The sequence below is a fragment of the Mollisia scopiformis genome, assembly GCF_001500285.1.
Source record: "Mollisia scopiformis unplaced genomic scaffold LY89scaffold_37, whole genome shotgun sequence".
In the NCBI taxonomy this organism is placed as follows: Eukaryota; Fungi; Ascomycota; class Leotiomycetes; order Helotiales; family Mollisiaceae; genus Mollisia; species Mollisia scopiformis.
The window spans coordinates 96,782-118,439 of NW_017263617.1; the positions used below are offsets into that span (position 1 = coordinate 96,782).

At 47.8% G+C, this 21,658-nt stretch overlaps 9 protein-coding genes across 9 annotated transcripts; 3 read left to right on the forward strand and 6 right to left on the reverse strand.

The window, feature by feature from the left end:
• Positions 1–603: 603 nt before the first annotated feature.
• On the forward strand, positions 604–5,517 carry LY89DRAFT_361884 (RdRP-domain-containing protein). Its single transcript, XM_018207003.1, has 5 exons — positions 604–875; positions 926–1,864; positions 1,923–2,536; positions 2,581–4,006; positions 4,053–5,517. The coding sequence occupies exons 1-5, from the start codon at positions 833–835 to the stop codon at positions 5,489–5,491; spliced, it is 4,461 nt and encodes a 1,486-aa protein (XP_018061646.1). The 5' UTR covers positions 604–832; the 3' UTR covers positions 5,492–5,517.
• Positions 5,518–6,056: 539 nt separating this feature from the next.
• Positions 6,057–7,269, reverse strand: LY89DRAFT_725807 (uncharacterized protein). The gene has a single exon (XM_018219005.1). It carries the CDS (start codon positions 7,236–7,238, stop codon positions 6,144–6,146), a length of 1,095 nt encoding a protein of 364 aa, XP_018061647.1. The 5' UTR covers positions 7,239–7,269; the 3' UTR covers positions 6,057–6,143.
• A 353-nt stretch (positions 7,270–7,622) lies between these two features.
• On the forward strand, positions 7,623–8,622 carry LY89DRAFT_660555 (isoflavone reductase family protein; the record flags this gene model as incomplete). Its single annotated transcript, XM_018212556.1, has 1 exon — positions 7,623–8,622. The coding sequence occupies exon 1, from the start codon at positions 7,717–7,719 to the stop codon at positions 8,620–8,622; it is 906 nt and encodes a 301-aa protein (XP_018061648.1). The 5' UTR covers positions 7,623–7,716.
• A 119-nt stretch (positions 8,623–8,741) lies between these two features.
• Positions 8,742–10,298, reverse strand: LY89DRAFT_702428 (acetyl-CoA synthetase-like protein; the record flags this gene model as incomplete). The annotated part of the gene is made up of 3 exons (XM_018217252.1): positions 8,742–8,817; positions 8,997–9,709; positions 9,765–10,298. The coding sequence occupies 3 exons, from the start codon at positions 10,296–10,298 to the stop codon at positions 8,742–8,744; spliced, it is 1,323 nt and encodes a 440-aa protein (XP_018061649.1).
• Positions 10,299–11,929: 1,631 nt separating this feature from the next.
• Positions 11,930–12,672, reverse strand: LY89DRAFT_677915 (uncharacterized protein; the record flags this gene model as incomplete). Its single annotated transcript, XM_018213712.1, has 2 exons — positions 11,930–12,071; positions 12,119–12,672. The coding sequence occupies 2 exons, from the start codon at positions 12,670–12,672 to the stop codon at positions 11,930–11,932; spliced, it is 696 nt and encodes a 231-aa protein (XP_018061650.1).
• A 951-nt stretch (positions 12,673–13,623) lies between these two features.
• Positions 13,624–14,926, forward strand: LY89DRAFT_631361 (N-terminal nucleophile aminohydrolase; the record flags this gene model as incomplete). The annotated part of the gene is made up of 3 exons (XM_018211274.1): positions 13,624–13,843; positions 13,893–14,765; positions 14,799–14,926. Coding segments are annotated over exons 1-3 (1,065 nt in total), but the record flags the coding sequence as incomplete, so codon positions are not given.
• A 266-nt stretch (positions 14,927–15,192) lies between these two features.
• On the reverse strand, positions 15,193–16,145 carry LY89DRAFT_660564 (uncharacterized protein; the record flags this gene model as incomplete). Its single annotated transcript, XM_018212557.1, has 2 exons — positions 15,193–15,421; positions 15,478–16,145. 2 exons carry the CDS (start codon positions 16,143–16,145, stop codon positions 15,193–15,195), a joined length of 897 nt encoding a protein of 298 aa, XP_018061652.1.
• Positions 16,146–16,457: 312 nt separating this feature from the next.
• Positions 16,458–17,378, reverse strand: LY89DRAFT_725813 (glycoside hydrolase family 16 protein; the record flags this gene model as incomplete). The annotated part of the gene is made up of 2 exons (XM_018219006.1): positions 16,588–17,378; positions 16,458–16,513 (listed from the first exon to the last, which is right to left on the reverse strand). The coding sequence occupies exons 1-2, from the start codon at positions 17,300–17,302 to the stop codon at positions 16,458–16,460; spliced, it is 771 nt and encodes a 256-aa protein (XP_018061653.1). The 5' UTR covers positions 17,303–17,378.
• A 599-nt stretch (positions 17,379–17,977) lies between these two features.
• Positions 17,978–20,739, reverse strand: LY89DRAFT_742942 (uncharacterized protein; the record flags this gene model as incomplete). Its single annotated transcript, XM_018220897.1, has 18 exons — positions 17,978–18,027; positions 18,077–18,362; positions 18,421–18,475; positions 18,706–19,010; positions 19,062–19,125; positions 19,178–19,298; positions 19,353–19,458; positions 19,508–19,556; positions 19,605–19,619; positions 19,670–19,752; positions 19,805–19,845; positions 19,932–20,004; positions 20,055–20,072; positions 20,129–20,170; positions 20,222–20,307; positions 20,367–20,459; positions 20,515–20,535; positions 20,589–20,739. The coding sequence occupies 18 exons, from the start codon at positions 20,737–20,739 to the stop codon at positions 17,978–17,980; spliced, it is 1,659 nt and encodes a 552-aa protein (XP_018061654.1).
• Between the last annotated feature and the right edge of the window lie 919 nt (positions 20,740–21,658).

The window sequence follows — 21,658 nt, forward strand, 5'->3', positions numbered from 1 at the left end:
AAGCGGCCTTTTTTTTGGCTCGCGAGAACATCAAAGTCCAAATTAATTGTTTCTCGACGTTTAACTTTTGAAAAGAAATTCTGTCTTCAGGAATCCTACAAAAATATCTGAAGAAGTTTTTCATTTAGAAACAATTTGATGTTTCTCAGCTTTTTATTGATAGTTCCAAAGATCAGTTGAAACTTGCGCCCGTGCCAATTTCGGCCGCTATTTACCCCGATGGAGAGGCCACCTTTATTCTGCCTCCTCTCTTTTGTTTCTTCAACAAGTCTTTCCGCAGTACACCTTCGCACCAGGACAGAGGTGATTTGTTTCTACTTGTGATTATTCCGCACTTGTGAACCGACAGTCGCACAAGGCAGGTCAAACACATCACTACCCTTACAGCTTGCAGCTTGCCAGAAAGCTGCAGAACACTGTTTACAATCTTTCACCTGTTCCCTCCTAACCCTTGAGCTCGTCTTCAATCTCTCAAGCCCATTCACTTTGTCACCTCCAACCAAGTCTTACTTAGTCTTGGCTACTTTAACTTCTTCATCCTATTTCAACCACATCAACAGCTGCCCACTTCCTACCAATCCCTTCCTCCTACACAATCAAATCCGATCTTACCACTGACAATTGACAAATCGATCAGGCCATCAGTCGGTATCTGCAACTACCCCGATCGCCAAGCATACCTCTTGATTGACTTCGCACACTCCCAACTCTTCTACCCTACTTTAGTGATCTGCTTGGAGTACAAAACCTTTCCACATCTCGGAGATGTCTGCAGTACTAGCTTGATCAATAACCAAGTCTCCTCAACTTCATTGACATCTGCCAGGCTCTGATGTTGGATCTACCTACTTCTTCCCGAGGTTATCTTACAGAAGGTGATCTATTCACCGTTCCAAGATCTGACAGGCCAGCTAACAATGAGTAGCCGCAGCCATGTATCAGACCAATCATGGTTATAAAAATCATAACAAAATCGCTCCTGCGTCTCGCCCTCGTGGCAGCGTTCTCGCAGGTCCAATAGTAGCTCTCAAGCCTACCTTCGAATGGAGCAACTGGGATGAGTTGACCGTCATCATCAGAGACCTTCGACATGATGAAACAACATACAACTTGTGGCGAAACTTTAGCACGCAAGGTGAGATATCTTGGATTGATATCACCGATAGAGATGGCAATAAGAGCGGCACTGCGAAGGTCAGGTTCTCTCCGCCTCCGCGAAAGCCTTTCTGGACCGAGAAGGGAGGCTGGTATCTTGTCGTGTCCTCTAAAGGAGACGAATATTACTCTGTCCACGTTTCTCTCGTGCAAAGACGGGAAGGTGGACTTCGGATTCGGAGCCCACTTAAGCCCCAGGTCTCTTACGAGCCTTCTATGAAGATGTATGCTGGAGCACTACACTTTGGAATCATGATCGACAAACAATCTATGATGCCTCATCATCAGCTTACTCCCACGGAATCAAATGATCTGTGTTTCTGTGTCGACCTCCGCAAGAGTCGCATCGTTGCCACTTTCAACGTGGAATTCAACGATCCAGGATCTCCACAAACTACTAGTGATTATCAGTACAACGCTTTCCACCGTGTCAACAAATACCGAATCGAAATTCCCTTCACCCAATTGAAGACTATTCATCGACTAGAGATCAACAAGGGCAAGGGCATCTTTGGTTTGCTCATCACACTGGATCACCCTCCTCAATATTATCGAAAGCGCCAGGATGAGAGATCTTGTCACTCTGATGAGCAGGTCCAATGGAACGAATACGACACGTGGTACCGTCAAACTGATCTTGTTTATAATCCATACCTGCTCCAGACTGCCAAGGTGACTCTCCACAAGGAGCAACCAGTCATCGATATTGGTAAGTCCTACCCTTGCATCAATGAACCCTGTTTGACATGTACTCACTAATAATGTAGGCCGTTGGACGACGTATCTCTTCGAATTCAGTGAACGCAGAGATGAGACAGCTTTGTTTGAGACGATTAAACAAGCACTTCAAGACTACAACATTGGCATCGTCCAGATTTCACCTCCAAAAAAGATTCCTGCGCGCCCTGCCGAGCTATGGGGGTTGATTGATCCACCAAAGTCAGAGCAAGCTTCTGTTGAGCTGTCGTCCTTAGCTGGCGCTATGGCGTTGCCCTTCGAAGTTAGGTATCAACTGGAGGTATGTATTTCACACGAGTATATCAACGAGTACAATATCTCTGCTCCATTCGTGAAAAAGCTCGCAGATCTTGCGGCCCAAGATCCTGCACAGGCAAGAAATATTATGGAATACGTCGCAGGCCAGGACAAGCGCGTCTACAACCCTATGTCGATCTTCGATGATCCCGATGCATTAGCGTTCTCGGCAAAGACTGATATTCCTCACTACTGCGCCTACGTTCGGAAAGCTACTATCACTCCCAGCACCATCTATTTCAACTCTCCGACCGTTGAAACCACAAATAGAGTACTGAGACGTTATGCTCGTGAGAATCTGGACGGTAGATTCCTCAGAGTACAATTTACTGATGAGTTGTCTGAGGTTGGTTTCTTGATATTTGCAAAATCATTATCTGACTGTAGTAGGGCCGTATCAACGCATGTGCCGAGAAGCAGAGGAACGACGAACTCTTCACGCGTGTGTACAGAACTTTGTACAATGGTATCCAGATCGGAGACCGCCACTATGAGTTCTTGGCATTTGGTAATTCTCAATTTCGTGAAAATGGCGCATACTTCTTCTGCCCAACAGAGCATCTATCCTGCAACGACATTCGTCAGTGGATGGGAAATTTCTCCCACATCCCTGTAGTCGCAAAATACGCAGCAAGACTGGGGCAATGCTTTTCGACTACGAGAGCAATCCCAGGTCTTTCAGCTCCCGACATTATCAAGATTGCCGACGTTGAAAGAGGCGAGTACTGCTTCACAGACGGAGTTGGCAAGATATCACCATTTCTTGCTAAGATTATCGCTGCAGAACTGAAGGTCCGTGCTCCGACCGCGCCCTCCGCTTTTCAATTCCGTCTTGGAGGCTGTAAAGGCATTCTCGCTGTCTGGCCCGAGGCAAAGGATAAGGAGGTACATATTAGGAAGAGCCAGCAGAAATTTACGGCAGTCTACAACGGTCTAGAGATCATTCGCTGCGCTCAGTTTTCTTCTGCTACGCTCAATCGGCAGACAATCACTATCTTGTCCTCACTTGGAGTTGCGGATGAAGTCTTCGTAGACATGCTTACTAAACAGCTTGCGAAGTACCAAAGCGCTATGCACAACGACGACGAGGCAGTAGACTTGCTGTTGAGAGAGATTGACGATAATCAGATGACAATCAACATCGCTACCATGATCCGTAATGGTTTCATGGCAAAGAGAGATCCATTCGTCATGTCTCTGCTTCATCTATGGAGATCATGGTCTAACAAGCTGCTGAAGGAGAAAGCTAGAATTACCGTCGATAATGGTGCGTTCGTCCTTGGTTGCGTTGACGAGACTGGAACACTCCGAGGCTACACGAAACCCAAGATTGCCCATGGCGAAGAATTTGCCGAGGAAGATCTGCCTCAGATCTTCATCCAAGTTCCCGATAAGGTCGATCGAAGCCAATACAACGTGATTGAAGGTGTTTGTTTGGTTGGACGAAATCCTTCGTTGCACCCAGGAGATCTAAGAGTTGTCCAAGCTGTCAATATTCCTGCGTTACATCATCTTAGAGACGTCGTTGTATTCCCCCTCGGCGGAGATCGAGATATTCCGAGCATGTGTTCTGGTGGAGACTTGGACGGAGATGACTTCTTCGTTATCTGGGATGAAAACTTAAGACCTCCTGAGTGGAACTGTGATCCTATGAATTACACTGCCCCCAAGCCAAAGGAGCTTAGTAAGCCAGTTGAGATCACGGATCTAATGAAGTTCTTCGTCCGCTTCATGAAGAACGACTCTCTTCCTACCATTGCACATGCACATTTGGCCCATGCAGACTTTCAGCATATGAGCGTCAAGGATACGAAGTGTAAGCATGATTTACAATTCAGACTGATGGAGCTAACAGAACATAGGCTTGGAACTCGCCGCATTGCACTCGAAAGCCGTGGACTATGTCAAGACAGGGGATCCCGCTCAGATGCCTAAGCGACTGAGACCCGGAAAATGGCCCCACTTCATGGAGAAGAAGTTCAAGTCCGAAAGTCAAACTTACCACTCCAACAAGATCTTGGGTCAGCTTTACGATAAGGTAGAGACCGTCAATTTCATACCCCAATGGCAAGAACCCTTCGACAAGCGCATTCTACAGGCCTACAGTTTGAACGATGCCACCTTGAAGTCAGCTCGCCAAGTAAAAACTCAGTACGATACTGCTATGAAGCGTTTGATGGCGCAGCAAGATGTCAGAACTGAGTTCGAGATCTGGTCCACGTTTGTCTTATCCAAACCTCGTGTAGGTAGTGGTTATAAGCTACAGGAGGAGATTGCCAGACTATCCGAGGGGCTGAAGGACCAGTTCAGAGCTGTCTGTAGGCACAAGGCGGGTGGCGATGATTTCGACGTTCTTGGACCATTTGTAGCTGCCATGTACAAGGTCACGAAGGAAGAATTGGACATTGCGTTGGCTGAATGCCGTGATACGAAATTAGTGAGTGGTCAGCAGGTTCCGAAACGCAAGATGGAGCCGAAGTACATGCCCTTGATCACATTCCCATGGCTCTTTGAGAAGGAGCTGGGTCGTATTGCTACCGGCATTGACGCCTCTGATGAGTTGGAGGACCTGGGAATGGCAACTGTGTCGATCCCAGGACCGTCCAAGAGAAGACATGGAGGCACCCTCCTCGATATGGACGACTTCATCACACAAGAAGATGGTGTCATTGTTCACCGAGGCGAGGAGCTTGACTTGTTCCGAAAAGGCCATGACTCCGACGACGAAGGCGGCATTGATGAGGCGCACATCTTCGAAGATGATCACTTACTGTTTATGGGTCGATCGGGAGAGGCAGTCCTGGCAACAGAATTTGACATGTCTAATCCTACTCCCGATTATCTATCCGGCGGTACAGGTGTGGAGGATGTCGTGCCCAGAACCGAGCTCGAGGGCTTGATTGATCCCCACCATGCTGCTCAAGTTGCTGATGAGTTTCAGGCAGGCAGCAATTCTCCTCTCAACGATTGGCACTTTGTCAAAGAATCTCCTGATTTCTTGACTGGCTCCGATGTTGCTGTTGGTCGCAAAGATAGAAGTCTTGACAACTTCGAGCTTGGTGCCCAACTCCATCGGGAAGAGGTTGCCGATCTGAAGAAGCCCTTGGAGGAATTGGCAGATTTGATGGATTTTCCAGAAGTCCAGGAGGAAGATGTCAATATCGACCTGCATGATTCTCCGCTGGAGGAGCTTTCAGAGTCGGTACCTAGTGACAAGGCTGTAGATGATGAGGAAGAAATTATCGACCTTGCCATCGAAGAATCCGCTTTCGAGAAATTGGCTCGCGCCTTGGACTCTTAGTTGTTCCGTTGCCGAACCAGCCCTGGGACTTCCGGCTGGCACTGCATTCTCTCTATTCGTTTGTCGACTTGTTTCTTCTATTGGGTTCGGGTCGTATGCGTTGCAGGAGTTGATCAGGGTGGTCGACCATGCGTGAGAGCATTTGCAGGCGTTGAGCGTGGAGAAAATGGGGCATATGGATTTGATAGCGAGCATAGCGTTGCATGGAAATGATTTTGAGAGACAGAAAATCGGCTTTGCTTTTGCCGTGGTAACATGATGCAGAATGAATTTCCATGAATTAATTTTCCTCGCGGTCATTGAATTTAGTGTCTTGTGAGTTTCCCACTCATTGTCGATACAGAGGTACTGTTGAGAGATTCCATGAGGCATCAAATCCCGAGAGATCTCCAAAACTTTTTGATTTAATTGTTTCTCTTGCTGGTGGGCTTTTGAGCCAGAAGAGCTTTGAAATGACGTCGAGTAATTCATTCGACGACCTCAGGAAGGCGCAACCAAGCTAGAAAGCACAACAGAATAGCAAGACACAAGAATCATTTGAGCCAGCACGTATATATTATCATGTCTGCATCATAAGCCGACGATTGTGCCAGTGCACATGAGACAGGCCATTGCATTAAGTAAATAATCAAGAGGGTATGCCGTACCAACTTCAAGCAAGTTTCAAAGCGTCTATCCCTTTACAAGCAACGAGCAACATCTCTTCAAACAACGTCGGTTTCTTGATCTCCCCCCCGTCCCAACCATCGACAAGCTCTCTGTAACTTATCAGATCACTCGTCGTTGGTCCCCGCTCTTGACCGCCACCAATCCATCCATGACTCCGAGTGGGCGTCCATACATCATCCCACATCCTTCCATTCTTGTCTAACGGCAAAGCTTCCACGAATAGCGTGAGTGTGAATGTCCCAGAGTTCAAAACGGAATGGACGCCCAGGATCATGTGCGCGATATGTAATGTTCGACGGAGTGACTCGCCCACGATCCAGGCTTGGTAGGGGGACATGGATGAAGGGAGCGAGGTCGGTGCCAGGTTGTATAATTTGTGGATCATGGCTCGAAGTAAAGGGTTCCGAGCCTCTGCTTGTTTCCTAACATGCGGAGGTATGGTGGTAGTATGCGAGAAGAGGGTTAGGATCTGGAGCAGGATGAGGGATTGGAGGGCTGCGAGGTGGGATGTGAAGGTGTGGGCGCTGGATATGGCGTCTAGGACAGCGGCTGTGGTTGTGGAAATGGCTTGGTGGACGATGTGGACGTTTTGGGATGTGAGTTGGGTGTAGATAGCGCAGAGAGTGTAGGTGGTGAAGAGTGGAGCGTGTGGGAGGCTTTGCTCTTGGTACAAGCGGGGATGCATGAATACGGTTCCACCACTTCGAACATAGGTCCCGGGAAAGCGGAGGAGGTGGTTTCGGAGAAAGGAGACGGTGCATCTATCCATTGGGAGGATCACTTTGGGGAATTCGAGGTGTAGGTGATCAAGTGACAATGGAGCAGAGAAGTCGAAAGCGCTGTGGTTTTCGGGAACATTGTTGAGTGGACGGAGTCGTCGTGATGTATTAGCGGAGACGGGTTGGAAATTACCAGATATAGACAAGTTTCCACTCGCTGAGGCAGGCGGGTTCTTGTACCTGCATTTCAACTGCTTCAAGGTGCATCGTTGGCAAGGTAGAGTCCGAGAGCACTTCCTTTTCGCTTTGATGCATGAAATGCATGCCTTTGTTAAAGTAACTTGACCAGATTCCATCATGAGCAGGAACAAACGCTGAGATGTTGTAGACGGAAGGGGAGTGAAGAGATGAGGATCTCGACGACGAGAGATACTGCTTATGGAATATCATGCAGCCAAGGATTGGGAGCCGACGAGAGTCATAGCCGAGTGGAGACTAATACTATTTGGGACGGGATGATCAGCAACTGTGCCCTCACTAAGCCTCATTTTCTTTAGTTTCCGCCTGCCTCCACCTCTCCCCCGCGTTTCCGCTGTCTCTCGGATAACTACACTATCACTAAACAATATATCTTCAGAGTGCAGGGCAGCTTGTACGTCCGTAAGATGTGTCAACTTCTGGAAGTCTAGGCTGTGTTATGGATCCCCAGTTTTGAAATAAGTAGTATAAGTATTCTCGAGTTGTCCTGCTTGCAATTTCCCATTCCACTGTGAAAGTATATCTATCTGCAATTTCCATACGTCTTCTTCTTATAAAGCACTCATACCTACTTGCATCATGTCTTCTCCCATCAAGAACGTAATGATCATCGGCGCATCAGGCAGCATTGGCCCCGCTGTCATCTCTTCTCTTCTGGCAAACAACTTCGCCGTCTCAGTCCTAACTCGCGAATCCTCTTCTTCAACTTTCCCATCAGACATCACCGTCCATTGCACAGATTACTCTCCCACCTCACTCATCAAAGCATTCCAAGGCCAGGATGCCATCATCTCAGCAATAGCAACCATGTCAACCTCTCTCCAATCCAGCATCGTCGACGCCGCAGTCACCGCGGGTGTCAAACGTTTCATCCCCTCCGAATATGGAATCGACACTTCCATTCCCGAAGTCGAAACTCTCGTTCCTCTTACAAAAGGGAAACGAGACACAATCGCGCATCTGAGAACCAAAGAGAAGGAGGGGTTGAGCTGGACGGCTATTTGCGTTGGCTCGTTCTTTGATTGGACATTTGCATTACCGCGTGTTCAGGGCTGGAATCTACCTGAGAGGAAAGCCTTGATTTTTGATGGAGGGATCTATGAGTATGAAGCTACTAATATCGAGCAGATTGGACGGGCTGTTGCCGCTGTGCTCCTTCCTGGGCATTTGGAGGAGACGGAAAATAAGTATGTGTACGTGAACTCGTTTACGGTGTCGCAGACACAGGTCTTGAATGCTTTGGAGAAGGCTACGGGAGAGAAGTTTGAGGTTGAGCATGCAAAGGTCGAGGAACTGGTTCGGCTTAAGTGGGAAGGGTTGGGATTGAAAGGCGGTTGGTTCGGCAGTGAAGAGATCACGGCTGCGCTTTATGGTAATGGGAACGTGAATAACTTTTCTAAGAAGGGTTTGTTGAATGATAGGTTGGGCTTGCCAAAGGAGGATTTGGAGGAAACTTTGAAGAGGGTTCTGGAAAAGAAAGCTTAGATATGATTCATGACTAAGTCATGTGAAAACCGTCTCAGGATCTGTAATCTTGGGGGAGATGATTGGATGACTTGGAAGCTTGGTTGACGTGGAAGAAAGTATGTTATTACAACTTGGATCTATATGATAATACAATACAACTTGGGTATATGTAAAACACCAAACTCCATCTCAATGTCCCAAACTTTTTCAGAGCTCAACGAAAACAAGAAGTTAACAATCTAGGCAAACCGGATTTCCTCCTCTTTACAATCTTGATATCTTTCTCATTTTCTGAAGAATCAGACTCATCACTTGAATACCCTTGCTCATGTTTCACTCCGACCTCCTCCTCCTCCTCCCGAACTTCTTCAGTCGTCAATTGAAGCGCATACGTCTTCTCATTAGCAACCACGCTCATCCTCTTCTTATTCGTAGAAACAAGGAAGAGATAGCCTTCTTCATCGATATACCCAGTATCTCCAGTCTTGAAATAGCCCGATTTCGTAACGCCAGGAAGATTGCTGATGGCTGTATACCCGGGTACGATGCTAGCTCCCAGAACACACACTTGTCCAGTTTGTCCTCGAGGTAGTGGACGATCATTGGAATCCAAGATTTGCATTTCGAGACCTTGAGCTTTTCCTACACAGCCTGGCTTCTGCGTTGGCGAGATAGGTGATGTAGTTGGTGCAGAAGCAGCATCGTGACTTAGGTCGCTCATTGCATTTCCTTCCAAGATAGGAGCATTAAGCACAAGCTCCATTCGCTTCAAAACATTCGGTTGGAGTGAGCTTGAGCAGCTTCGCACGAAGCGAATCTTGGGCAGCTTGTTCGGCAGAGATCGGAGGATTGCTTGGTGAATAGGCGGAATTGCTGTGTACCATGTTGCCGAATATGTGGTGAAATTGGACCAGAAGTCTTGGGCAGAGAAGCGAGAAGGCAGGATTAGAGATGAGGATGCACAGAGCGGAGCCAGAAAACAGGCGAGGAGACCGTGAATGTGGTACAGGGGCATTATGGCGAGACATCGGTCGGTGGGCGCGAGGTTGTAAGTTGCGATCTCTTGGGTGATGGTCGAGCAAATGACCTGGTGTGTCAATGGGATCTGTGATTATTGATTAGTTCTGAGACATTCTGTAATAGGAAGAAAGGAAACGAACAGCTTCCAGTTGTCCGGTGCTTTCTCGTGTGTGGAGAATGACTGCTACATCACTCTCCGAAGGCGTCTCAACCTCGACACCGACTCTCTTCTTTGTCTTTCCGAAATCCATGATCGCCAAGTTCACCTCTGAGCCATCATAGTAAACCTCTCCCATAGCTGTTCCACATCTGGTTGCTGCACGAACTGCTTCGCCATTCTCTGCTACAGCGCCCTTTGGAAGTAGGATCAAAGGGACGTTGGAGCTTTGGAGGCAAAATTCGAATTCATCCTGAGTATAAGCAGGATTGAGAGGTGCTGAACTAGCTCGTTGGAAGGTGGTTGCTAAGAATACAACTGCGAATTCAACGCTGTTGGGTAATGCGAGCGCGACGGTGTGTCTTGGGGAGATGCCGGTATTGGCAAGCTTTTGTTGAAACTTGAGTGAAAGTCGGGACAAGTCTCCATGGGACAGAGTAGCAGAAAACTGGGGTGAAGGAATGATGAGGGCAGCTGTGTCAGCATCATGGGGAAGAGCGGTGAAAAGAGAGGTCATCTTGGATGTTGTCTTTGGCAATATCCCTGGTAATGTAGAGGTGTGATGAAGAAAATGATACTTGCAAGCGACAGTAAGGAAGAAGTAGGTGTGGGAACATAGCTCTTATTTCAATTTTCCTGTCTCGTAATCTAAGTTCCGCGGAAAGCAGCAAGTTCTCTCTGCCGTCGGAGTCCGAAACAACTGGGCTGCAAATATTGTGCTGACCGTTGCGACTCTAGCGACTTGCTGAGCCCCGCCAAGAAGGCTAACGAGCCACGCTACTCCTGAGGCCGGGTTGATCAGGGTCTGGTGGGGGGCGCTAGAACCGAGAACAGCCTCTCGGTAACCAATGATGTCTGGAAAAATGTGCTGCCTTGCCAATTGGAGCATTAATGTAATCTTTTACGTCAAGTCCAAAAACACCGTGCTTACTTTGGACTCCAGACGAGAGAAACTCAATTAGTTTCTTGGCTCATCTGTATGCACGGAGCTGTACACGACAGAAACATGATGTGCCCCTTGGCTCAATTCTATGTATGCCCCTGTCAATCTCCGGGATTCGAGGCCAATCAGGTCTCGGAAGAGTGCGTCTCGGAAGTAAAGTCCCTCCGGTGCACGAAAAATGATCGCCAACAGGGTCAAGGCCACCCGTGGCTCAACTGGACCGAAGATAGGACGATTTGCAAGCTACCGCAGACAGTTGACACATGTAGCACCGTCAACCAAGCTAGTACGGCCGTGTTCTCGTGTAATTATGGGGCTAGGCTATTCGGACGACTGTAACGTTCTCTGGGATCAACATGAATATTTCCATTTTGGTGCTCTTCATAGAGAAACATTCGTGAACGTAGATCCGCCGAACTGGCAGAGACTCGATGAAGGAGAGACGATGGTTCACTCGTCGGTGCAAATGACACAAGTCTCGAGCGTACTGAGAGTCCAGATATGATCCCGTTCAGATCACAGGACCATCGAGACTGTCTTCCTGAGACACGGGTCGAGAGGTCGCGAGAGGAGGACCAGATTCTAGAGCTTCTCCAGAGCCATATTCTCCATGATCCATGGGCCGATGATGGTCCTAGGCGGACTTCTGCAAGAAAACACGGAAGAGACCATAAACAGCAGGTTGCTAGTAAGCTCAAGTAACCCGAGGCGTCCATACAAAATGAAGATCGAGGGGCTAGAGATACAATCAACGTTTCGAGCGCGGAAAGGGTCTCCGAAAGACCAGAATCTTGAGATTCGGCGAGTTTTGAGGAGGGGTTGCGGACGATCCCGTGAGGTGGAGACTGCTGACCTCCAAGCCGCCTAGATAAGATGACATTAGTGACTATTGATGCTTCTCCTTTCCGGGGCTTTCCACGGCTTTGCGGAGCTACCGTGGAGAATATACTCCAAATATGAGTGAGGAGAGATTGAAGGCTGTGTTGTGTTGTTCACCGAGAATGAGATGGGGGTGGATGGCAAGCGAGCGTCCGTGCATAGAGCTAGGCCGCGTTAGGAAATACTTAGAAGACTCTCGTAGTTCTGTCGATTGAGTAACTGAGTAAGTATATTAAAACAACAGTACTTGTAGCAGCAGTCTGCATCTAGGTAGGTGTGTTCTCCTTCGAACTCAGAATACCGTGGTCACATAACGGAGCAAGATATTAAGGTTCAAGTAAAATTAATATGATTATGAATCCGCACAATGTCATTGCTGTAGCTTGTGCGATCAAATGGTCATGATTTCGAACCCCCTGCAGAGTGTGCCGAAGATGCGGAATAAACAACTCTCTCACACCAAAGGGCCTAGAACAGATCAGCACCTGTGACAACAGCAGGAGCTTAATACTTACCCAAGCTCGAGATACTTCCATGGAATTGAACGATACGCAACGACTAGAGCCTGCAGTCTCCAAAAAGAGTGTAGCTCGGGGGGTAGGCTGTCAGAAACGCGAGCTTGAACGGCTCGATTCACCATATAAGTCTCGTCGGAACTCTTTGAAATGGCCGACAGTGACACAAGTTCGCACAAAGCGTTATCCAGTTTGGCAATACTTGAGAGCAAGTCAACCAATGCAGAAGAAAGGGCGATATAAAGGGCATCTTTCTCTTCAATCCCACCGTGTGCGTTCCAACGTCGTCGAGGGCTAGCTCCACGGGAGATGAGATCCAGAGGAACCTCAGAGCTTGCGAGGGAACACAGAAGTACCAATGACAGCATAGCATCTTCTGAATGGTTTGTTCTCGGCCTGGGAACCGCTCCAGATGCTGCTGTTGTGGACAGAGTTTTCCAGAGAGATGTTGCACCTGAGCCAGTATGAAATCCTCTGCTCATGGAGACTGATTTCGCGATGCTGTTGGTTGCGTATGAGTCAAGGTTTGGAGTAAGAAGCTTTGAATTCGACATGAAGGGATATGGATTTGAAGTATGGACGAATGAAGTGGTATCTTCGAAAGTGTTAATGCTGAAAGAGGACAACAGCTAAGGACATACTTAATATTTTGCGCAAGACCCCATCAACAAGTGGGCTACATGTTGCCACCCGTTGATATATATCTATCTTCGCACTAAGACTGGCAAGCGCAGTTGGACAATCTTGGGGAAACACCACTACAGACCCCCTGAGCTCACAGAGAGTACATTTGTGCCCAAGGTCAACAACTTAACCTTATTTGATGTTCACTCCTTTCACCCTTGCCTGCATCTAACTATAACGTCTCAACTGCCAACAGTACCTAAAGGTTTCTTCCCTCCCCAGGTGTACATCAAGCAGTACTTCCTTGCGGCTTCGATCCAGTGATCTCGTGGAGTAAATATCCTTCTATACATCAACAATAGACCAAGCATCCTACTTTGGGGCTGACCAAGAATCATTTAGCCTCGTAGCGTGGTAAACTTTATGAGGAATTGTAGCACTTAATTGTGATTTATCGACTTGCTTTGTAGCATTGAAGTCAAAGAGAAACCAAGCCTTCACAGGATTTGTCGAGTCAAAGTTCGGGAGAATGTGTACATAGTCAAAGCCTTCTGCCTACCGCTCTTTTAACTCCCGACCAAGCACCTCCGAGCAGAAGTCTCGTCCAAGACGATGAGAACGCGCAAGTCGATTTCCTGGAATGTCTGCAACGCAGACGCGGATAACAACTCGAAGAGGTTGGGTGTCCATTTCACAGTGATATATATATATATTTTTTTTTTCGATAGAGAGGTGCGATAGCTGTGATGCGCAGGCGACTTTCCAGTCTGGCCTCCAAAATTGCGCGGGGTAGCTAAGGTTACGGAGGCCGGAGTGTGCTCTCTGCGCAGAACGGGGCCAACTGCAGTCTGGCAAGAGCTGCTGGTTCGTGATGTCCTGATGTCCTGCAGGTGGATGAAGGCGGAACAAAGGGTAAGGACATCTTCGTTTTCTTTTTCTCTTTCCCTACTTTCATTCACCTCCATTGTTTTCCAATTCCCAAGGACACCGTGAAATACAATCCGCCTTGAAACTTCCAGCTACCTAAGTCTGCAAATATGTGTCGTTGGTTTGCATACATCTCAGCCACGGAGCCATGTCTCATTGAAGATGTGCTCGTCAGTGGGTTCTCCCTTTTCCAACTGTTGGGCTTCTTCTGACCGATTCGCAGCTCCTAACCATTCCCTGAGCAAACAAATTCACGAACATTACCTACCGAAGCTCCTCTCCCATGACCCAGCTGTCCATGCAGAACCTACCACCGAAGCCGAAATCACCGAACGGAACAGATTATTCAACGTAGACGGCTTTGGAATGGCCTATTACAGCGATGCACACTCAAAATTCTCCCACGGCTTAGGAAATGTTACCCTATATCCTGCTTGCTATAAAAGCATTCAACCTCCCCTCCACGACAGCAATTTCCGCAGCCTCGCCGCAAACACTTACAGCAATGTTCTTTTTGCACACATTCGGGCTGCAACCTCGACTGCCATTACACCCACCAACAATCACCCTTTTACCTTTGGAATTCACACAATCATGCATAATGGGTACATCTCATCCTTCTCCAAAATCAAGAGGAAGATGTGTCAAGAGATGACCCAGGAAGCTTACGAGCATATTGAAGGTGGTACAGACACCGAGCATATCGCTGCGCTGTTAATGTCATATCTCTGTCCAGATGAGCCCGACTTGAAGCAGGCCCAACCAACCGCGGACGATGAGAAGATACCAAAGGCTTGGGGACTCTATCATACACCGACTGAGATCCAGTCTGCATTGGAAAGGACAATCTCTACGATTATCAAGATCCAGCAAGAAAACTTTGGTCAAGCAGCGGAGCCAAATGATCTCAATATCGCCGTTACGGACGGTCGATCTTTCGTTGCTTGCAGAGTCAGGAATCATCCTACTGAACAGCCCCCGTCACTCTACTACTCTACCACTGCAGGTGCGACCCTCAATCGACAATTTCCTGACCATCCCTCGGGACCTGCTGGGCCTAATGGACCAAACAAGAAGGAAGGCAAGCATATGGAGGGTCACAATCCCCATGCGAGGAAAGAATCTGGAGATCATGGGAAACATGTCATTGTTGCGAGCGAGCCAACAACATACAAGGACAAAGAATGGACCTTGATCGAGAAGAACAGAATTGTGCTCGTGGATAGCTCCGGAAACATCCAGGTGGAGGAGATGAAGTTTTTAGCAGGAAAATAGGGTCTGCATTACACGAACGCGATGGTTTATCTTGGATATGATCGCATTTCTGGGCATAAAAAGTTTACTTGAAGAGTGCCATCATCCAATTTTGTTGCATGTCGTACTGATGCTCAAGCCCCCCTTCCCGACTTACACAACTCCGGGTCGGGTTTCAGTAGCCAGACAATCAAATAATGCAATGTTTTCAAACTGGGTCCTACTTCAACTTTGATTTTTCGTGTCTTACTTCAGTTTGTCCGGCGTAGTTACTTCGATATACAGCCACCGCTACTATCTTCAACAAATATGCCGCCGTAGATCTGCCCTTCATGAATGTTACTTTCTTGGAAGCCATCATATACAACACCTAACGTCTCGGTCGGCTTCTTTGCCATACCAATCTGGTACTGTCCACCACCACTGTTATCATTTGGCAATGGATCTGTGACTGCCTTCAGCGACTCCTGTCCCGAGGAATAGTATACCTGGAGAGTACTTCATGCGAAATCAGTCTGTATCTCACGATTCTCTCCTTTTTTTCAAGAACTCACTTATTCCCATAATCCAACGTCACAGCAAAATTCTGCCAACCATCCCAATCAATCTCCGTCGTCCAAACCACATCGTTATCCCGATCCAAAATCTTCCACAACCTCCTATCCAGCCCTGTCGTCGACACATTACTATCCGTCGGCTTATCCTGCACCAACATGACCCCCGCATTAATCGAAAACTGATTCCCCGCATAATCGTTCCTTTCGTGCCACACATTCATATACTCATGTGTCAAATTCATCTTCATCTCCTTATCCTGCCTTACGCTCCAGTGGAACGTCTTCACACCCACATTGCTCGCGTCGGAACCATTCCCCATCAACAGCCCCGCGCGGCGGAACCCGATTTGCGGTTTTCCGCCCCCGGGAAGAAAGATCGAGCTGTCGTTGATGGTTACTTCGATAGCTTTGTCGGAGGGGAGATCGAAGCGGGAGGGCTTGACGGAGGGGAAGCGGAGGATCGAGGACCAGGTTAGGTTCATGCCTTTGGTGTAGTTGGGGCTGAATGGGGAGGCGTTCGTGTCGAAGAGGGAGAGAGTCGCGTTTGAGGGGACGCCGCCCCAGAGGGTTATGGGGCATTTTATTGGTGATGAGTCTTTTCGGTGGGCTGAAGAGAGAGCTATCCATGAGGCGAACAGCAAAGTCTTGATGCTGAACTTGGCCATAATGGCTGGCCGTTTTCGTTGTAAATGTCAGTTGACGGACAATTCGCTCGATTGGTAGGCATTTTTAGGTCTTTATAGTCCAAGACCATATCTCAAAGTTTAGATTGATTGTCTGCAGGTACATGATCTCGGAATCAGACTCAGGTCGAGCCGCGATGCGGGGTTGGTCCTGAGCTGTGGCTCGCTTAATTAGGGGAAGTCTCGCTTAGATTTATCCTCAATGTCCTTCGTTTTAGGCATTACGGCACTATGCCACGCCGTTCCGAGTACAAGGTATTTGTTTACTCGTGGCCTTGAACTTTCATTGACAAATCATGTTTCTATTTTTTTTCTCAAGGATTGTAGCTCAGAACTTCCAGATTCCGGACCTGAAACAACGTGTCTAGAATAGCTGGGTCAGAACATCACCTCACAGCCATTCGAGATTGGAAAAGGAACTTACCATCCTTCGGACCAGGCGATCCAGACGACCCCTCCATCTGCAAATCAATAATCAAATACATCGGCTTCCCCAAGAAATCCTTCCCCACCTGCCTCGTGACCTCCTTCCCATCCATATAAATCGTAATCGCCAAATCCCGCCCATTCTCATCCCTCACCTCCGTCTTAAAACTATGCCACGACCCCGCATCCTCGTACGTCACATCCTTCGCCTCAACCTCTTTGCTCGTATTAAACGTGTTAAAGCTCACCTTCCCGCTGCCTTTCCACTCCGCCATATCGACTTCCGGCGGCCACCCATCGACCGCCGTCAGCCAGAATGCAGGCCACGTCCCTTTCGTCGTCGTAGCTTTGAACTCGGCGGAGAAATCGTACCCTCCCGTTCTCGAGACGTTGAAATGCTGTTTCGCATGTACGGTCCCCGATAGATAATGGATGGGAATCGATTTCCCGCCCGAGGAAGCGGGCTTCTCGCCGCTGGCGGGAGAGGCGGTCAATGTGAGGACGCCCGAGGAGATGGCGATTTTCGAGGATTCCATCCGCGCACCGCCGTTGTGGTCGCTGCCCCACGGGTACAGGTCAGCCCAGGAGGCGTCGAAGTCGGATTGCGTGTCGAAGCTGGTGGAGGGGATCATGGTGCGGGATGCTGGGGAGCGGGGGAGGGAGAGGGATGTTGTTAGGCCGCAGAGGGAGATGAGGGGGAGGAGGGAATGCATTTTGTTGGGTGGGAAAGAGAGGGAGGAAGAGAGAGAGCAGCTCAAAGATGAAGACGAAAATGATCACAAAATGAAAATGGGAGATTATAGTTTCGGATCTATATGTGCCTGCTGAAAGTAGGGTATGATTGCGATCGACCGTCACACGAGAAATATTGTGTTTTTACCCATATTGAACGTCTGATGACTATACCGAGGGAACCGATGGCGGCTGATGTCGGTTTGGTGGTCGTCAATCTGTGACTTAGCCGAGCCCCTGGATGTCCCTCCGCTTAGAGGTCTGAATTGCCTCACGTGAAACAGAACAGTATTCCGATCAAAAGACGAACTTGAAATCCCCATCAGCATGTGAGAAAATCAATAGAGGGTTTTGCGTATGTTTTTGATGAGAAGGAAATAATGAAATAAGAACACGCTATTGACGATTAGGTAGAACAGGGAACGCAAATTGAACACTGCTTCCTCCAGATATGGTTGGACATCGTACATCCTTGGATCGCTGAGTAGTCACAAGGGGATGTCAAATTAATAATCAGTATATTGTCGAGAAAAAGTTCAAGAGCTTCTAGTGCATTGTATACTAACAATGTTGTATGTAGTCTCTTCAAAGTGCCCCACGAGGCTGGTGATTGGCCTTCGATCTATCTCCTCCGTGTCGTTAGACAATCACGTCTTTTAAATCGTCACCAGATCCTGCGCATTTGCAGGAAACGGAACCGTGATATCTGTTACTAGTCAATAGCGATCCAAGAAACATACTTAATAAATTCTTACCAACGCAATTCCCAACACCGTGCGAAGTCTTGTAAACCTGATGAAGTTGACCGCCACCAACGCGTTGGATTGTCAAGGTATACGCATCAGTACTATTCCATGGAAGATTGTTCAGCAAAAGTCTGTATGAATCGCTGTGGTTGTCGCGGATGGTGGCTTGAACGTATATCTGGCAGACTGTGTCTGTTCTCAGCGGGGATGTTCGGCTTTGGTTGAGGACATTGCTTACTCGGTATTTCAAACAGAGCATTACCGGTGTATTAGCAGGCTTGTTCTCCGTTGAACACTTTTACCAGGAGCTGTGTCAGTGCTTCTATTGCTCCAAGGTCTGAAGGAACACTTACGTCCATTATCTTGGATGAGGGGATATGCTGTTGTGGATGTATTGAAATATGGTGACTGCAAGCTATCAGCTTTGAATGTCCGGAATTCAGATCTTAGTAATTAGACGCCGAAATTTCTCAGTCCTGATGGACAATCGAATCTCTGGTAAATATTTTTGAGATTGTCCAGCATCCAATATCTGATAATCAAAGGCCGAGTTCTCCTTCCTGGCCCGACAATCGAATTTCATTTTCTTGGACAAGTTTCTTTTTAGGATGCTTACCTCTACAGCAGCAATCTCTCACACAATGTCATAATCCAGCTGATAATTATTCAGCATGACCTGGACAATCTCCCCACTCTCCGACTCCCCCGCGAGAGCAGCGAATCCATCAGGACTGGATCCTTGGAGATCCAATCTCTGAGAAGTATTCGTCACGAGACTTGCTTGCAATTTCCACGCTGCTGCTGCGTTGAGTGGGACTGTCTTGTTGTTGGACGTAAGGCTGAACCATGGCTGAAAATATGCATGGCCTGCTCCATATCCACCATAGCCAAAGCCAGTCCAGGATAATGCTTGTGTGAGTGAGGTGTCTTGTGCGTACATACTCTGCGCGAGGTGTTAGTTATACCGTGCGAGAAGGCAGAGGCGAGAAAATACCGTTCCGAGTAAGAAGCCGGCAAACCACGCGGGGTCGTTGTATGATGCTAAGGCAGATGCAGATCTGCCCAAGTCAGGACTTTCATGTATTTGAAATAGAAAAGGGACGATCATACGTTGGCAAGGCACCGCTAGGATTAGGCTCGTACTCCGTCACCCAAACTTCGAGGTCGGGTAGTCCAGCAGGAACGAGAATCTCCTCTCGGAATCTGTCTGTGAGCGTCTTCACCGCATATGCTATTTGCTGTTAGTAATTTTCAAACGTGATAAAGGAAAGATGAGCAGACCCACGATCAAATGAGAACTGGACGTTCGTGAAATGATATGTTGCTGCCTTGATTGGGACATTCTGAGCAGCACAGTCGGCATAGAAGCGGGATATGTAAGGGTCGTACACCTGTATTCTTTAGTAAGTGTATGAAGCTTCATGAGGCTAGGCAACAAACGCTATAGTTAGCATGTGTGGGCACAATTCTGTTCGAACCCCATGCAACACTTCTTTTCTTAGCATCATTTTCCTCAAGCCGCATAGGGCACACTTACACGCCAGCTTTCGTACTGTAAAGTTGGTCAGCACTATCACACATATTACATTTCAGGAGTCCTACCTCGCATTCGCAACTCCTCTAGCAAAAGCAGCAAAATACTTGAACGAATTTTCATAGGCCTCTTCGATGGTTGGCGTGTTCGTCTTGGCTTTGTCAGATCATTCAGTTACTCATTGGGAAGGGAGGTGTAATTACCAGATCGGACTCAGCATAGAAATCATAGAGTTCTATGGCATCTTTGAAACCAGAATTATGAGCACCGTTGATAGATTGAGGTAATCAGAGGTAGACTTGGAAAAGGCGGGGATGATTTACACATAACGATCTGTGATCATATACCCTATTTGACCCAGGATCTCTGGCGAGGAAATAGAGCTATTGGTTCCGTCTGCCTCCTATTGACTTGTGAGAAGAGTAGTGGGCACTGATTGTCCAGGAAACTTACGTTGAATTGGATGGACGCCTGTACACGACTTCTATCAGCGGAGGTATTTGAGTTGAGAAGGGAAAAACACTTACCACTGCACCACGGGAAGTCACGAATTTGATATACTGGTCAGTCTAGACCATGATCAGCTGCCATCAACACATGAGCATCTGGCACGAACGTACCACAGTCCAGTTGTAATTGTCATTGTTCGTCGCATCTCCTGCTGTTCCATTCTTGCCGAAACCCAAGAATACAGATGGGAAAGTGTCTGGAATTGAAGTCGATAATTCAGCACACAATCACAAAAAGTGTCTTTTTCGGACATACAGATGAGAACATGCTTGATCCCATATTCTGGCCACAGATTCGCAATCGCTGGCTTCATGTCATCAATGATGTCGTTCGGATCGTCGACCAATGCTGTTCAAATTTGTCAATACTTAGATTTCGATATGACGTGGACTTGATCACCCACCTGTGTTTGCATTGTTGGTTCCTGGTATCAGATTAGCATTGACAGTAGTGATTGTTCCGCCTGAGAATGATCACCCTGCAGATTCTTGAATTTCCCTACAACGTGTGCAGCATCAACTACGATTTCACGTGTATTTTGACACCCATCGAAATCGTTGATGGAATTTCCAGGCAGAGCTGCTGCTCTCGCCACCACAAAAGCATAGATCAAATGGAAAAAGAGCATTTTGTCCAAGCGAAGAGAGGAAGGACTTCACAAAAGATTGACCTAGAGAAATGCTTCGAGACGGAGAAACAAAGAGATTATACGAAAATTAGAGTTGGCACCATCCGCTCGCTGATTAGCACTAGGTTCACTGGGAAGCCTTCTGCTTAGTGCAACATTTCAGAAGCAAGAATCGACGTTGATACGGGTTGAACAGACGGTACTTTGCGAGTGTAGAAAACACATTATTGCGTCCACATTCCCCACAGCACAATGTCCGTCACATCGTAGGTGGACGAGGATGCGGGGATGTAATCTTACATTGTGATGTGGGGTATGAACAGCGGGGTAATCAAGCGAGATAGTGATGATCTGTGGCCAACGATGCTTGGGATCCTGGTGTGAAGAGTTCCACGGTTATGAGCTTGTGGACTTGGGACAGAGAAATAGTTGAGACTTTTGGTACCCTTTTATATCTGCCAAATGCACCTCAGCCATGATGAGCCCTCCACGCACTTGTTGGATGCTTCATGCCGCCCTGGTCTCAGCCGTACTTGGCCATGACCTTGTTGGCAGACCAGGAGTCGACCAGACCTTGATGTCTCAAGTTTCTCGGGTTCTGTATCATCGAGAAGGGCATAGAGACGCGAGATTTTCTGAACACTGTTGAGGACTGAGTATCAGGCTTCAGCTGAAGAGAAGCTGAAGATCATCAGTCAGGGTCGACATGTTGAGAACGAATCGTTGAAAAAAGGGGCTCGAGTTCGAAGACAAGAAGAGACAAAGGTGTGCAGAAGGAAAGTGGCCAGGTTAGAAGATGCAAGAGGACAGGCTCGGAAAGTTTGACCAAGAGCAGGAGGCTAAGGGCAAAGTGGGAGCCCATGAACAGACGACGACAGGAGATTGAAGTCCGGTTTCACCAGACGTTGGTTTTGTCATG